Below are 14,797 nucleotides of genomic sequence, written 5' to 3' on the forward strand. Positions count from 1 at the left end.
ATGATTGAGTTATGATCTGCTGCAAACCAAAAAGACCTCTAAAGTATTCTTTTTCAAAGAGTTAGATGGGTACCAGCAGAGTATCATAACATGAAGTCAGATTGCTGGAAGTACTTAGCAGATCAGGCAGCACAGTGGATTTTGAGCTCAGGTTAATGCTGTGACATTTGGGCGGTGTCTATGAACAAGATCATGGCATGCAATTTATAACAGAGCAAGCAAAGTCAATTTGCCCAGAAACAGAGCCTATTTAAAGAATGGGGAGAATATAAGACAGAAGCTGCAGGGTAATTTTTCCAAACACATTAAATATAAATACAGTTATAAAATCAATCAGTCAGTTATTCTCAGGTGATTACTAACAGTACTGACAGCAGAATTTCTCACACATCTCCATTGTGGCTGTGAATAAGATTGTTATTCTACCTTTTAAGGGAGATGGGCTATTCAGTGTTGAGAGGAAGGATTTGCGAAATAGTATTTCAGAGGATTATAAAATTGTTAAAATCATGGAAAAGGTTACCATGGAAAATCATGGATCACAGATTCAACAAATAAGCAGCAAATTTTGGTGCATTCTACCTTGCAAATAAAGGTAAACTCCAAGTGAAATAGTAAATCTAGTTCCTGTAAAAAAAAATGGTTGCCAAAGTAACACATGCAAAATGGGTGATTTTAGGACAGTTCAGAAAGACTGAACTTGGGTGAACTGAACAATCTTCTTTGTATGTTATACTCTTGCGGTTAGGGGTCTGATGGATCAGTAAAAACATCAGTAATGCTTTATGTCAAGATGAAGAGTCAGAATTCTGACAAAGAATAACACTTGGAAATATTCCATTGCTTGTGTGGGAAGTTTTGAGGACCAACTGTTAAATATGGTTTTATCACCATATCCAAGATCTTTTCCTATTGTTTAATTAAAGCCAATTTAATTCTTTTAAAAATAGGCTATTTTGCATTAAGAACTGAAGTAGACAAGCACAGAAATGAAGAACTTTGATGATGTGTTGCTGCAGAGCTTAAAACAGCTTCAGGCAGTCCTTTCTTAGTTAATTTCTAAGGAGGTCAGAGTTCATGTTACATCTGCAGTCTGAGGAGGCAAGATTATGCTACCCGAGGAGATGGAGGAGGAGGCACTCTGAAAGCATTTAAGAAGTATCTAACTATAACTTGAACCATCAAGGCATGGGTGGGATTAGTATAAATAGATATAATGTTCAGTGTGGATATGGTAAGTCAAAGAGAATAGGCTTTGACTCTAGTGGGCCAGATCAGCTCCATTTGTGGTACATTTGTTATGATGACAGCAGTATCCAAAGAGCTCAGGCTGAAAGAGTGACTGTAACTCAGAAACAAGTGTAACACCAAAGGAGGAGAAGTTAAGTGACACAAAAACAATGACATAAAGCCCATACATCGGTTGCCCAAAGCAAGTTGCTTCCACGTACACAGGCTGCAAATCTCTTGAAGGGAACAAGGCGGTGGTGATGCAACAAATGCTGGACCAACATTATGTGATCTGGATAGGAAACAATAGTTGCTGTTAGAAAGACAGAACTCAGTGAAACCTGTGACTCAATGACGTATTGCCTCGGAGTTACAGTCACGGGTAATCCTTTGCTTATGTCAGTGAATTATATATTAGGGTTATGTTAAGTGTTGAATGGTGGGTGAGATATCTGTTACCACGTGAGCCAGTGTAACTAAATATTGTTATAAAACTGTAACACTACCTGTTTTGCATTATAAATACAAATTTACATTTATATTCTAAAGTACATCACATGGATAAAAACAATTCTCTCGTGGTAAAGTAATATTCTAACTACTTTCTTCCAGATAAAAACATGTTTAAAACCCACACAGATGAAGAGGCCAGAGAGCTGGTTAGAGCCTTGATTCAAAGGTACAGAAGGTCACCTGACTGGAGACGTAAAACTCGGACTCATTCGCGACCAGCTATAAGAAGTAAACGAGCGAAGTCAAGAGCAACCAAAGGGTGTACACTGAAAGAAATCAATGTGACTATCAGTGACCTGGGAATCTCCCAGATCTCGGAGGAAGTAGTGCGTTTCAGATACTGCACTGGGTCCTGTGATGCTGAAAAGAAATTCTATGACTTGACTCTGAAAAACTTAAGAAATTCTAAGCTTATTAAAAAAGAGGTCAGAGCCCGGCCATGCTGTCGGCCGACCCTGTATGATGATGATGTTTCGTTCCTGGATGTTAACTTTCGATATCATACACTTCGACAGCTCTCAGCAAAGGAATGTGGCTGTGTCTGAAGGATTGTCTATGCATTGAGAATGTTTAAATCCCTTCTTTGAAAGAGCAGGAAACTTCAGACCTTGTTAGGCTCCGGGTCCTGCTTAGAATATGGTTTCTTGGCAAGATTTCAACGGAAGGAGACGAGTATCTTGAAGACAGGGGGATGTTATCAATTGCTATTCCCTTTTAAGGTTAAGATTTACAGTGCATAAAGAAGACTCAAGTGCATCAAAGACATTTTCAGCAAATTTGTGTTTGCCATGTCAGGTGGCATTCGTATATCCAACTGCACGGTGAAGTACACACCTACGGCCAGACGTCATGAGGGAATGTGGTTTCTGTTCTGCAACTGACTCTCTAGAACTTTTCACTAGCATCTTTGGATTCTATACTGCAGGATGTAATCCAAGGGTCACACTCAGTGCAAATGGAATATATTTTGAATAAATTCACCACTAACCTCATTCCTCCCTCAATCTCATTTTTCCTCTTTGGCTCTCCTAGCTCTGTCCCTCTCTCTTTCTCTCTCTCTCTATCCCCCTCTCTTGCTCTCTGTTTGACTCTGTCCCTCTCCCTCTCCTTCTCCCTCTCCCTCCCTCCCTCCCCCTCTCTCTTTCTCTCTCTCTCTCTCCCCCTCATACCCCTCTCTCACTACCCATTTGTCTCTGTCCCTCTCTCTCTCTGTTTGTCTGTCTGTCCCTTTCTCTCTCTGTCATACTCAATGGAACCAATTCTCATTCAACTGGCCACTGGTGCAGATCTCGGAGAAATCCTTCTTGGAACTTGTTGGAAAGAACTGTAATGCTCTCATTTGGTCTGTGTGAGAGTGAGTGGAGTGACTGATAGCAATAAGCAGGCACATGTAAATCATAATGACCTTAATCCCATTGTTTTGAGGATTAAATCAAGAACATTATCAAAGGATTGTACTGGGTCGCAATAGCACTGTTGCATTGCTAGTCAGCTAAACCCCGTTAAAAAGGTTAAAACCAAAGTCTATTAACTTTTAGTGAATGTAGGATGTAAATTCCACCAAGTTATCATTTTCCGGAGGCACAAATGTGTGCTTGAAATTCAGAATTCTGCAATGTTACCTGATGAGATAATGTCAGATTATACATAATATGAGACAAAAGCAGTAGATAACAGTAACCTTAATACATCTTGTCTTTCATTCACATCACCTTTCTCGGTCCTATTATTTAGGTAATTTTCATTATCCATCTCCACTGCCCTCGTTCCTATCATCCTACTAGTTTGATTTTCTTAATCACCATTGTGCTTTGTATAAGTGATGTTAATAATGAAAATTTTAATACGCTGTTCTGGAATGTATTTGTGTTCTGTTTTATTGTTAGCATGAGAGGGTCAGAGAAACAGCCAAAGAAATGTAATGTCAGCGTTAATTTTCATTATTAATAGCATATGGGTTAGGTTTAACCCAGTCATTTTATGCAAAGGTAATGAACTGTAGATTGATCTGATGAAGAGGGCTTCTGGCAGCTATTTGCTCCCCACAAGGCAGGGAGAAGGCATGAGGAAAAAATGCTTTCAGAATCTGTGCAAAACTTTCTAAGATTTGCAGTCTAGAATTTGAATTAGTACTCCATACAAAACATCTAACTTATTCCTCCTGGCATTAATATCAATGTGGCTCCTTTGTGTTATTGTTCATGTGTGATATTACTACCCTTGTGTGTACTACAGACAGAAGCTCATTTTCCACCTCCCTCCTACCATCCCTCCCCACCCCCCCCACCCCAACCAGTGTTGGAAAATATATTTCTCACTTGTAGCTTACTAGTACCTGTGCAACTGACACTGATGCCAACATTGATGTGGTACTAGAACTCTCCAAACCACTGCTGCTACACATGTGCCAGTAACAATGCTTGTTCCCCGTAGCTACAGCTTCAAAGGAAAGGGGGAAAACCTCCATGAAAGAATAATTGTATATGACCATGGTAGAGAGGAGACATAGTCTCAGTTATTATTGATGCATTATGCATTACCAGGATGATAGAAGTCAACAGATGTTAATCCTATATGGGCCAGCAGTTCCAGAATTACAAGGTTGATATGAAATCCCAGAAACTTGATCTACAAGTCCTAACTGTTTCCCAGGCTTACCAGAGTTAATATTAAACTGTTTGATCTTGTGCCAACTGTCTTCCTACAGAATCACATTCACATTAACTGGCACAAAAGGGTCATCGCAGAAGTTTGAACACAGAACGTTACGGCACAGGACAGACCCTTTGGCCGACCTTTTAATCTACTCTGAGATCAATCAAACCCCTCCCTCCATTTTCCTACATCCATGTGTCTATCTAAGAGCTTCTCAAGTGCTCCTGAGTTCTAATATTCATGACATTTATTTTGAAGTACAAAATTAACCAATTAACATGGCATGCCCATTTATTGTTTAACTTTAATTTATCTTCAGCGGCTGCCCAGGCAAATTGCAAATACTTCAGGGCTCTTCACCAGACTGAAGTCTATGATGTTACTTGTGAATAGATTTTGATACGTGTAGTTAGTGACATCAAACTCACACTCCTCCCCTCCCCCATTGCCAGCCCCCCTCCCCCCCACACACACACACACACACTCACACACACACACACTCTCACACACACACACACACACACACACACACACACACACACACACACACACACACACACACACACACACACACACACACACACACACACACACACACACACACACTCCTATGCAATGTCTCAATGCACTTCACAGTCAGACACATCCAGGAAGGGATGGTTTGTATGATATGTATTAAGTGGATGTTTCAATGTAAATAGCCATGACAGTCCACACACACAGGACCAAACCTGCTGATGAGGTTCATCACACACTACTTCTGTGGATGTAGCTACAGCACATCCACTTTAGCTGAAGCTTCGCATTTCCAATTGTTGCCAGATGACACATCATTGCCTTCCAGCAAATCAGTTTAAAGCAAGATTCAATTAAGTAATGACGTCCAAGCCCCCTGGATCTGTGGCTTTGAATTCTGTAACAGCATTCCCTACTCCAGAATCTCCTGGGCTCTGTTCCCCGCTGAAATTGAATGCAGTTCCATGACTCTATGTTCATAGTGCTGGCACAGCTAGAAGAACCCATCTCTGTACATTATTGTTGGCATTCTTGGATATTAGCCATCAAACAGTAACTGACCTACAACCACTAGGAAAGGGAAGCAAGTGGGAAAAACACTCTCAACAATTAGAAAGGGGTTTCTTTCACCTTTAGGAGGCCAGTCCATGTCTAAAAAAGGGAGGAAAGATCAATAAAACACTTAGTGCAGATCCTGCGTAAATCTTTCCGTAGGTTACAAAGCGCAGATTGAAAGGATGCCGGTAACTACTGATGGATTCTTTGAGGTGAGAGTAACTTAGGCATGAGTATATCATCATAACTTTGGGTCCGGACACATATTAAAAGCCAACCCTGACTTAAGCTCGACCGGCAATTCTCACTAGCACAAGAAAAGTGAATATGACTTACACAAGTGTTGATGCAGGTCGCTGTAGTTGAAACGGTGGGGACGGTAAATGTTGTTTGACGGACACGTACTGGTAATGGAACATTGCATGAGGAGTGCTGTGTTCTTTGTGTTTTATATCCTCATTTTTAAACCAAAAGCACTTAAACATTTACCTCTGTAAAACATACTCTGTACAAAATCATCTTCTTTCCTGCCTCTGGTGTTGGACAGCCATGACCGACTGAAGCAATTTGATGCAATGCATCGGTGTCAGTGAAACAGTCTATTTATTGGAGAGTAAATTATGTTATTTATTTAGTATTATTACAAACAAACAATCTGTTTATTTATTTGAAACAGTATAATGTGCCAAAGCAGAGTTCCTTTCATTACAGTCTCTTCCTATATTACCTGTGGGGTACACTTGTTGAATTGAAAATAAAAGGTGAAGAAAAATCAATGCAAGGTGTAATTGATTTATTCCCCAGTGTTCGGGAGGTGGGAATTAAATATGGAATTACTTATTTCTATTTCAACTTATTATCTATCAATCTGCACAGCTGAGTAAAAGATAATTTCAGTGGTTCTCTTTATTCAGTGGACTGATTCAACGTGACTGAATCTAGTTCTTTTGACCATCAGCATCGGTTGTGTCTGGGGATTGGGCAAGATTCTTATTACTGGGGTCTAGGCAGCTGTGAGTCCTGCCCTTCAATAAATGGGCAGCTACCTGGGAGAGTGGTGACTTATTATGTCAACTCTTCTGCATATAATTCTGAACATTACAAACAATCTTGAGAAACCATATACTGTATCTTCTCATTCATTATGTTACCCTAGGTTTATGAAAAGTGGCGGTTAAGGTTACAGTAATTTTTTTTCAGTCGATTCGCTTGTGTAAATTTGCATATACCTGACATTACATGTTGTGATTTCAAAGTTATGTGACCATTCTGTACTGACTTTGCGATTCATCAGTATAAGACAACATACGGGCAGTTCTGCTCTGTTGTGATAGTTAAGTTCCATTCAATGCTGCGTACCTTTTCTTACATTAAGGGGCCCAAAATGGTTTAAAATACTCCAGGTGTGGTCTGACCAATGCTTTATAAAGCCTCAGCATTACCACCTCGCTTTTATTATCTAGTCCTCTCAAAAAGAATGCTAATATTGTATTTGCTGTCCTTACCTCTGACTCAACCTGCAAGTTAACCTTTAGAGAACCCTGCGCGAGGATTCCCTTGTCCCTTTGCACCTCAGAGTTTTGAATTTTCTCCCTGTTTAGAAAATAGTCCATCTGTTTATTCCTTCTACCAAAGTGCATGACCATACACTTCCCTACTCTATATTCCATCAGCCACTTCTTTGCTCATTCTCCCAATCTGTCGCAGTTCTGCTGCAGACTCCCTGCTCCTTCAGCTGTACCTATCTTCATATTGGCTGCAAATTTGGCCACGCAGCCTTCAATTTCAATACTTAACATATAAGTGGTCCCAACAGTGACCCCTGTGGAGCACCACTAGGTTCCAGCAGCCAAGCAGAAAAGACTCCCTTTATTCCCATTCTTTACCTGCTGCCAGTGGGCCAATGTTCTATCCATGCTGGTACCTTTCCAGAAATACCATGGGCTCTTGTCTTGTTAAGCAGCCTCATTGTCAAAGGCCTTCTGAAAACCCAAGTAAACAACATCCACTGACTCTCCTTTGTCTATCCTACCTGTTATTTCCTCAAAGAATTCAAACAGATTTGTCAGGCAAAATTTATCCTTAAGGAAACCGTGCTGACTTTGGCCTGTTTTATCATGCGCCTCCAAGTACATTGAAACATCCTTTATACTGGACTCCAACATATTCCCATCCACTGAAGTCAGGCTAACTATCCTCTAATTTCCTTTCTTCTGCCTCTCTCCTTCCTTAAAGAGCGGAGTGACATTTCCAATTTTCCAGTCCATTGGATCCATTCCAGGATCTAGTGATTCTTGAAAGCTCATTATCAATGCCTCCACAATCTCTTCAGCCACCTCCTTCAGAACCCTGGGCTGCAGTCCATCTGGTCCAAGTGACTTATCTATCTTCAAACCAAGTACCTTCTCCTTAGTAATAGCAACTGCACTCACTTCTGCTCTGTGACACTCTTGAACTTCCGGCATACTGCTAGTGTCTTCCACAGTGGAGAATGATGCAAAATACTTAAGTTCATCCACCATTTCTTTGTTCCCCATTACCAACTCTCCAGCATTGTTTCCAGCTGCCAAATGTCCACTGTCATCTCTCTTTTACACTTTATATATCTGAAAAATCTTTTGGTATCCTCTTTTATATTATTGACTAGTTTACCTTCATATTTACCTGTTATTCACTTCAATTGTTCACATGACTGGTGTTTTTCTCTTTCTCTTGTCCTTTGAGTGTTGGTCTTTTATTTTTCTTTTCTTTTTTTTCTTTAAATTGGGTTCTTTTGAGGTTCTTGCTTTGTGGCTACCTGTGAGCAAGCAAATCTCAAGGTTGTATAATTTATACATTCTTTGGTAATAACTGTACTTGGATCTTGAAATATTTCACCTTTCCTCTCCTTATGGCTTTCTTAGTTGCCTTCTGTTGTTTTTTATAAGCTTCACAATTCTCAAACTTTTCACTAACTTTTGCTATATTAAATGCCCACTCTTTTTCTCATATGCTGTCTTTGACTCCCTCATCCTCCCTCATCCTCCCTTTAGAATACTTATTCTTTTGGATGTATCCATTCTGCACCTCCCAAATTACTCCCAGAAACTCCAGGCATTGATGTTCTGCTATTATCCCTGCTAGTATCCCCTTCCGATCATCTTTAACCACTCCTCCTCTCATGCCTCTGTAATTCCCTTTACTCCACTGTAATACTGATTCATCTGACTTTAGGTTCTCTCTTTCTCAAAATGCAGGGTGAACTGTATGCAGGGGGCAGGGATCCAAAATGTGAGAGAGGATAGCGAGAGGAAGAATAAAGGACAGGTGGGGACTACACGGTTCCAGAATATTAAGTGTGTAGTAGAGGAAGGTGGGACGGAACAAGTGATAAGGAGGACTCGTGTACAGAGGGATGGTCTGACGGAACATGGAGTTAAATGTGTTGAAAGAATAAGTAAATGTAGGAAGGACAACAAAATTCTAGGGGCGTATAGCCCGATGGGAGTTTGGGGAGCTGGGTTAAGCACAATAGGCAGCGATTCAAACAGAGAGAGGAGAAATGGGTTAAAAATTCTATATCTGAATGCACTAAGTGTCAGAAATAAGGCGGATGAGCTTGAAGCCCAGGTGCGAATGGGTAACTATGATGTTGTTGGGATAACGGAGACATGGCTGCAGGGAGATCAGACCTGGGAAATGAATGTACAAGGGTATACGTGCTATCGTAGGGACAGAAATGTGGGCAGAGGGGGTGGGGTGGCCCTGTTGGTGCGGAATGAGATTCAGTCCTTTGCAAGGGGGGACATAGGGTCAGGAGAAGTAGAGTCTGTGTGGATAGAACTGAGGAACAGCAAGGGCAAAAGGACCCAAATGGGTGTTGTCTACAGGCCACCAAACAGTAGCATGGATATAGGGTGCAAGTTGAATAGGGAGTTAACATTGGCATGTGGCAAAGGTAATGTCGCAGTAGTTATGGGGGATTTCAACATGCAGGTGAACTGGGAGAATCAGGTTGGTGCTGGACCACAGGATAGGGAGTTTGTAGAGTGCCTACGGGATGCATTCTTGGAACAACTTGTACGAGAGCCGACCAGGGACAAGACTATTCTGGATTTAGTGTTATGTAATGAACAGGATTTGATAAGCGATCTCGCAGTAAAGGAGCCATTAGGAGGTAGTGATCACAATATGATAAGCTTTTATCTGCAATTTGAGAAGGATAAGGGCAGCTCGGAGGTATCAGTGTTGCAGATGAACAGAAGAAACTATAGAGCCATGAGGGAGGAGCTGGCCAAAGTTGACTGGACGGATAGCCTAGCAGAAAAGACAGTGGAACAGCAATGGCAGGTATTCTTGGGAATAATGCACAAGGTGCAAAATCAGTTCATCCCCCAGAGAAGGAAGGATTCAAAGGGGGGAAAGGGGCCACAGTGGTTGACAAAGGAAGTCAGAGATTGCATAGCATTAAAAAAAAAGGAAATATGACAGAGCTGAGGTGAGTGGGAGGACAGATGATTGGGAAGTTTTTAAGGAACAACAGAACTTAACTAAAAAGACAATACGGGGAGAAAAAATGAGGTACGAATGCAAGCTAGCCAGGAATACAAAGGAAGATAGCAAAAGCTTTTTTAGGTATGTGAAGAGAAAGAAGATAGTTAAGAACAATGTTGGGCCCTTGAAGAATGAATTGGGTGAAATTGTTATGGGAAACAGAGAAATGGCAGAAGAATTTAATGAGTACTTTAGATCTGTTTTCACTAGGGAAGACACAAGCAATCTCCCAGATGTATGGATGGGCCAAGGACATAGGGTAACAGAGGAAATGAAACAGATTGACATTCGGAAGGAAACGGTGATGAGAAGACTGATGGGACTGAAGGCTGACAAATCCCCAGGTTCAGATGGTCTGCACCCTAGGGTACTAAAGGAGGTGGCCCTGGAAATTGCGGATGCATTGGTAATCATTTTCCAATGTTCCTTAGATTCAGGACAAGTTCCTGAGGATTGGAGAATGGCTAATGTTATCCCACTTTTTAAGAAAGGAGGGAGGGAGAAAACAGAGAACTATCGACCTGTCAGCCTGACATCGGTGGTGGGGAAGATGCTAGAGTCCATTATTAAGGATGAAATAGTGGCATATCTAGATAGCAGTGATAGGATTGGGCCGAGCCAGCATGGATTTACCAAGGGTAAATCATGCTTGACTAATCTGTTGGAGTTTTTCGAGGATGTAACCAGGAAGTTAGATGGGGTAGATCCAGTGGATGTAGTGTACCTCGATTTTCAGAAGGCATTTGATAAGGTCTCACATAGAAGATTGGTGGGTAATATCAAAGCTCAGGGCATCGGGGGGAAGGCATTGACATGGAAAGAAAACTGGTTGGCAGATAGAAAGCAAAGGGTAGCGGTGAATGGGTGTTTCTCGGAATGGCAGGTGGTGACTAGTGGGGTGTCACAGGGCTCGGTATTGGGACCACAACTGTTTACCATTTACGTTAACGATTTGGATGAAGGCATAGAAAATAACATCAGCAAATTTGCTGATGATACTAAGCTGGGTGGCAGTGTGACATGTGATGAGGATGTTAGGAGAATTCAGGGTGACTTGGATAGGCTGGGTGAGTGGGCAGATACTTGGCAGACGGCGTTTAATGTAAATAAGTGTGAGGTTATCCACTTTGGGAGTAAGAACAGGAAGGCAGATTATTATCTGAATGGTGTAGAGTTGGGTAAGGGAGAAATACAAAGAGATCTCGGAGTCCTTGTTCATCAGTCACTGAAGGTGAATGAGCAAGTGCAGCAGGCAGTGAAGAAGGCTAATGGAATGTTGACCTTTATTACAAAGGGAATTGAGTACAAGAGCAAGGAAATCCTCTTGCATTTGTACAGAGCCCTGGTGAGACCACACCTGGAGTATTGTGTACAGTTTTGGTCTCCAGGGTTAAGGAAGGACATCCTGGCTGTAGAGGAAGTGCAGCGTAGATTCACGAGGTTAATTCCTGGGATGTCTGGACTGTCTTACGCAGAGAGGTTAGAGAGACTGGGCTTGTACACGCTGGAATTAAGGAGATTGAGAGGGGATCTGATTGAAGCATATAAGATTATTAAGGGATTGGACAAGATAGTGGCAGGAAATATGTTCCAGATGCTGGGAGAGTCCAGTACCAGAGGGCATGGTTTGAGAATAAGGGGTAGGTCATTTAGGACAGAGTTAAGGAAAAACTTCTTCTCCCAGAGAGTTGTGGGGGTCTGGAATGCACTGCCTCGGAAGGTAGTGGAGGCCAATTCTCTGGATGCTTTCAAGAAGGAGCTAGATAGGTATCTTATGGATAGGGGAATCAAGGGATATGGGGACAAGGCAGGAACCGGGTATTGATAGTGATTGATCAGCCATGATCTCAAAATGGCGGTGCAGGCTTGAAGGGCCGAATGGTCTACTTCTGCACCTATTGTCTATTGTCTATATTATGATCACTGTCTCCTAAGGGTTCCTTTACCTTAAGCTTCCTCTTCAAATCTAGTTCATTACACAACAGCCAATCAAGAATTGCCTTTCCCCTAGTGGGTTCAACCAGAAGCTGCTCAAAAAATCCATCTCATAAGCATTTTACAAATTCCCTCTCTTGAAATCCAGCACCAACCTGATTTTCCCGATCTGCCTTCATATGGAAACCACTCGAGACCATTGTAACATTGTTCTTTGACATTGCTTTTTCTGTCTCCCACTTAGTTTGTCTCCAACCTTGTGGCTATTGTTCAGAAGCCTGTATAAAATTCCCATCAGGTTCTTTTTATCCTTGCAGTTTCTTCACTCCATCACGTCAAAGTCAAAGTAAAATTTATTCTCAGAGTACATACAAGACACCACACACAATCCTGAGATTCTTTTTCCTGCGGGTATATTTGGCAAATCCATAGAAGAGTAACTGTAAACAGGATCAATGAAGAACAAACTGTGCAAATGCAAATATAAATAAAAAGCAATAAATAGCAATAAATAGCAAGAGCATGAAATTTCAAGACAAAGTGTACTTAAAGTGAGCCTTCGGTTGTGGGAACACCAGAAATAAATTGAATGTAGTTATCCCCTTTTGCTCAAGAGCCTAATGGTTGAGGGGTAATAACTGTACTTGAATCTGGTGGTAAGACTCCTGAGGCACTTGTACCTCCTACCTGATGGCAGCAGTGAGAAAAGAGCATGGCCTGCATGGTGAGGATCTTTAATGATCAGCAATGTTTCATGTAGATGTGCTCAATGGTTGGGAGGGCTTTACCCGTGATGTATTGGGCCGAATCCACTACCTTTTGTAGGATTTTCCACTCAAAGGTATTGGTGTTCCCATACCAGACCATAATGCAGCCAGTCAGTATGTTTTCTATTGCACATCCATAGAAGTTTGCTAAGGTTTTTGATGTCGTGCTGAATCTTCACAGACTTCTGAGGAAGTAGAAGCACTGTTGTGTTTTCTTTGCAATTATATCTATATAATGGGTCCAGGACAGGGCCTCTGAGATAGTGACAGCCAGGAATTTAAAGTTCCTCTCCACCTCTGATCCTCTGAAGATTACTGGCTCATGGACCTCATGTTTCCCTCTCTTTGATCTTGATCTTGTTGACATTGAATAAGAGGTTATTGTTATTACACCACTGAGCCAAATTTTCAGTCTCCTTCTTGTATGCTGATTCATCACCACCTTTGATACAGCCCACAACAGTGGTGTCATCAGCAAACTTGTGTATGGTGTTGGAGCTGTACTTAGCCACACAGTCACAGGTGTAAAGCGAGTTGAGCAAGGATCTAAGCCCTCAATGCTGTGGTGCACCTGTGCTGGTGGAGATTATGAAAAAGGTGTTTTCGCCAATCCAAACTGACTTGGGTCTGCAAGTAAGGAAATCCAGGTTCCAATTGCAATTGAAGCCCAGGTCTTAGAGTTTACTGATTAGTTTTGAGGGGATAATAGTATTAAATGCTGAGCTGTTTTTGATAAAGAACATCCTGATATGTGAATCTTTGCTGTCCAGATGTTCCAGGGTTGTGTGAAGAGCCAATGAGATGGCATCTGCTGTTGACCTGTTGCTTCAGTAGGCAAATTGGAGCAGATCCAAGTTGCCACTCAGACAGGAACTGATATGTTTCTACACCAGCCTCTCAAAACTGTGGATGTAAATGCCACTGGGCAATAGTCATTTAGACAGGTTACCACATTCTTGGGCATCGGTACAATTGAAGCCTGCATGAAGCAGGTGGGTACCGCACACTGTCAGAACAAGAAGTTGAAGGTATCTGTGAACACACCAGCCAGTCAGCACAAGTCTTCAGTACTCGGCCAGGTACTGTGGCCAGACCGATGCTTTCCTTGTCCGACTCTCCTGAAGGCATCCCGCATGTCATCTTCACATACTGAGATCAAAGCATCATCGGGTGTGTTCCCTGTTCTGGTGGTCAAAGCAAGCAGAGGAGGTATTAAGCTCACCTGGAAGCAAAGCTCTGCTGTCCTCCTATAACGTTAGATGTGATATCAAGGTCTTTTTACCCTTGCAGTTTCTTCACTCTACCTACAAGGAGTCTACATCTCCTGAGTCCATATCACCTCTTACTAAAGATTTGATTGAATTTTTTTACCAACATTGTCAACCCTCCCTCTTTGCCTACCAACCTGTCCTTTCAATATCTGACCTTGGATGTTAAGCTCCCATAAGCTTGGGTGCTACGGATCTTCTTTCAGCCGTGACTTAGAGATGCACATAACATCCCTGCCAATGATTTGATGCTACAAATCATCTAGCTTATTCTGTATACTGTTTGCATTCAAATATAACACCTTCAGTCCTGTTTTTATCACCCTTTCGGACTTTGCTGCAATAATACAATTCAACTCATCCCATTGACTACAATTTTGCCCCATCACCTGCCTATCCTCATCGTTTCACTACACACTGCATCTACTTGTATATCAATGCCCCATCCTCAGACCTATCACTCCGGTTTCCACCCTTTGCCAAATCAGTTTAAACCCTCCCAGACAGCTCTAGCATACCTACCCACAAGGACATTGTTCCCCCTCAGGTTTCTGCGTAGCCTGTCCTTTTTGTACTGGTCATACCTTCACCAGAAGAGATTCCAGTGATCCAGGAATCTGAAACCCTGCCCCTTGCACCAGTCCCTCAGCTCTGCATTCATCTGCTAAATCATCCTATTCTTATCCTCACTGGCATGCTGCACAGGCAGCAATCCAGAGATTATTACCATGAAGGTCTTGCTTTTCAGCTTTCTACCTAACTCTCTCTTCAGGACCTCATCCCTTTTCCTACCTATGACATTGGTACCAATATGTACAAAGACTG

At 41.9% G+C, this 14,797-nt stretch overlaps 1 protein-coding gene across 2 annotated transcripts in view; it reads left to right on the forward strand.

Annotated features, from left to right (window-relative positions):
* LOC140739918 (neurturin-like) overlaps positions 1-6,227 on the forward strand; it is a 122,692-nt gene extending 116,465 nt beyond the window's left edge. For both annotated transcript variants that reach the window (XM_073068593.1, XM_073068592.1), the window contains exon 3: positions 1,843-6,227. In XM_073068593.1, coding sequence (XP_072924694.1) covers positions 1,843-2,288 — 446 coding nt within the window. In that variant the 3' untranslated portion in view covers positions 2,289-6,227. The remainder of the gene's footprint in view (positions 1-1,842) is intronic.
* Positions 6,228-14,797: the final 8,570 nt, after the last annotated feature.

Source organism: Hemitrygon akajei, chromosome 16 (genome assembly GCF_048418815.1).
Source record: "Hemitrygon akajei chromosome 16, sHemAka1.3, whole genome shotgun sequence".
NCBI classification, from domain to species: Eukaryota; Metazoa; Chordata; class Chondrichthyes; order Myliobatiformes; family Dasyatidae; genus Hemitrygon; species Hemitrygon akajei.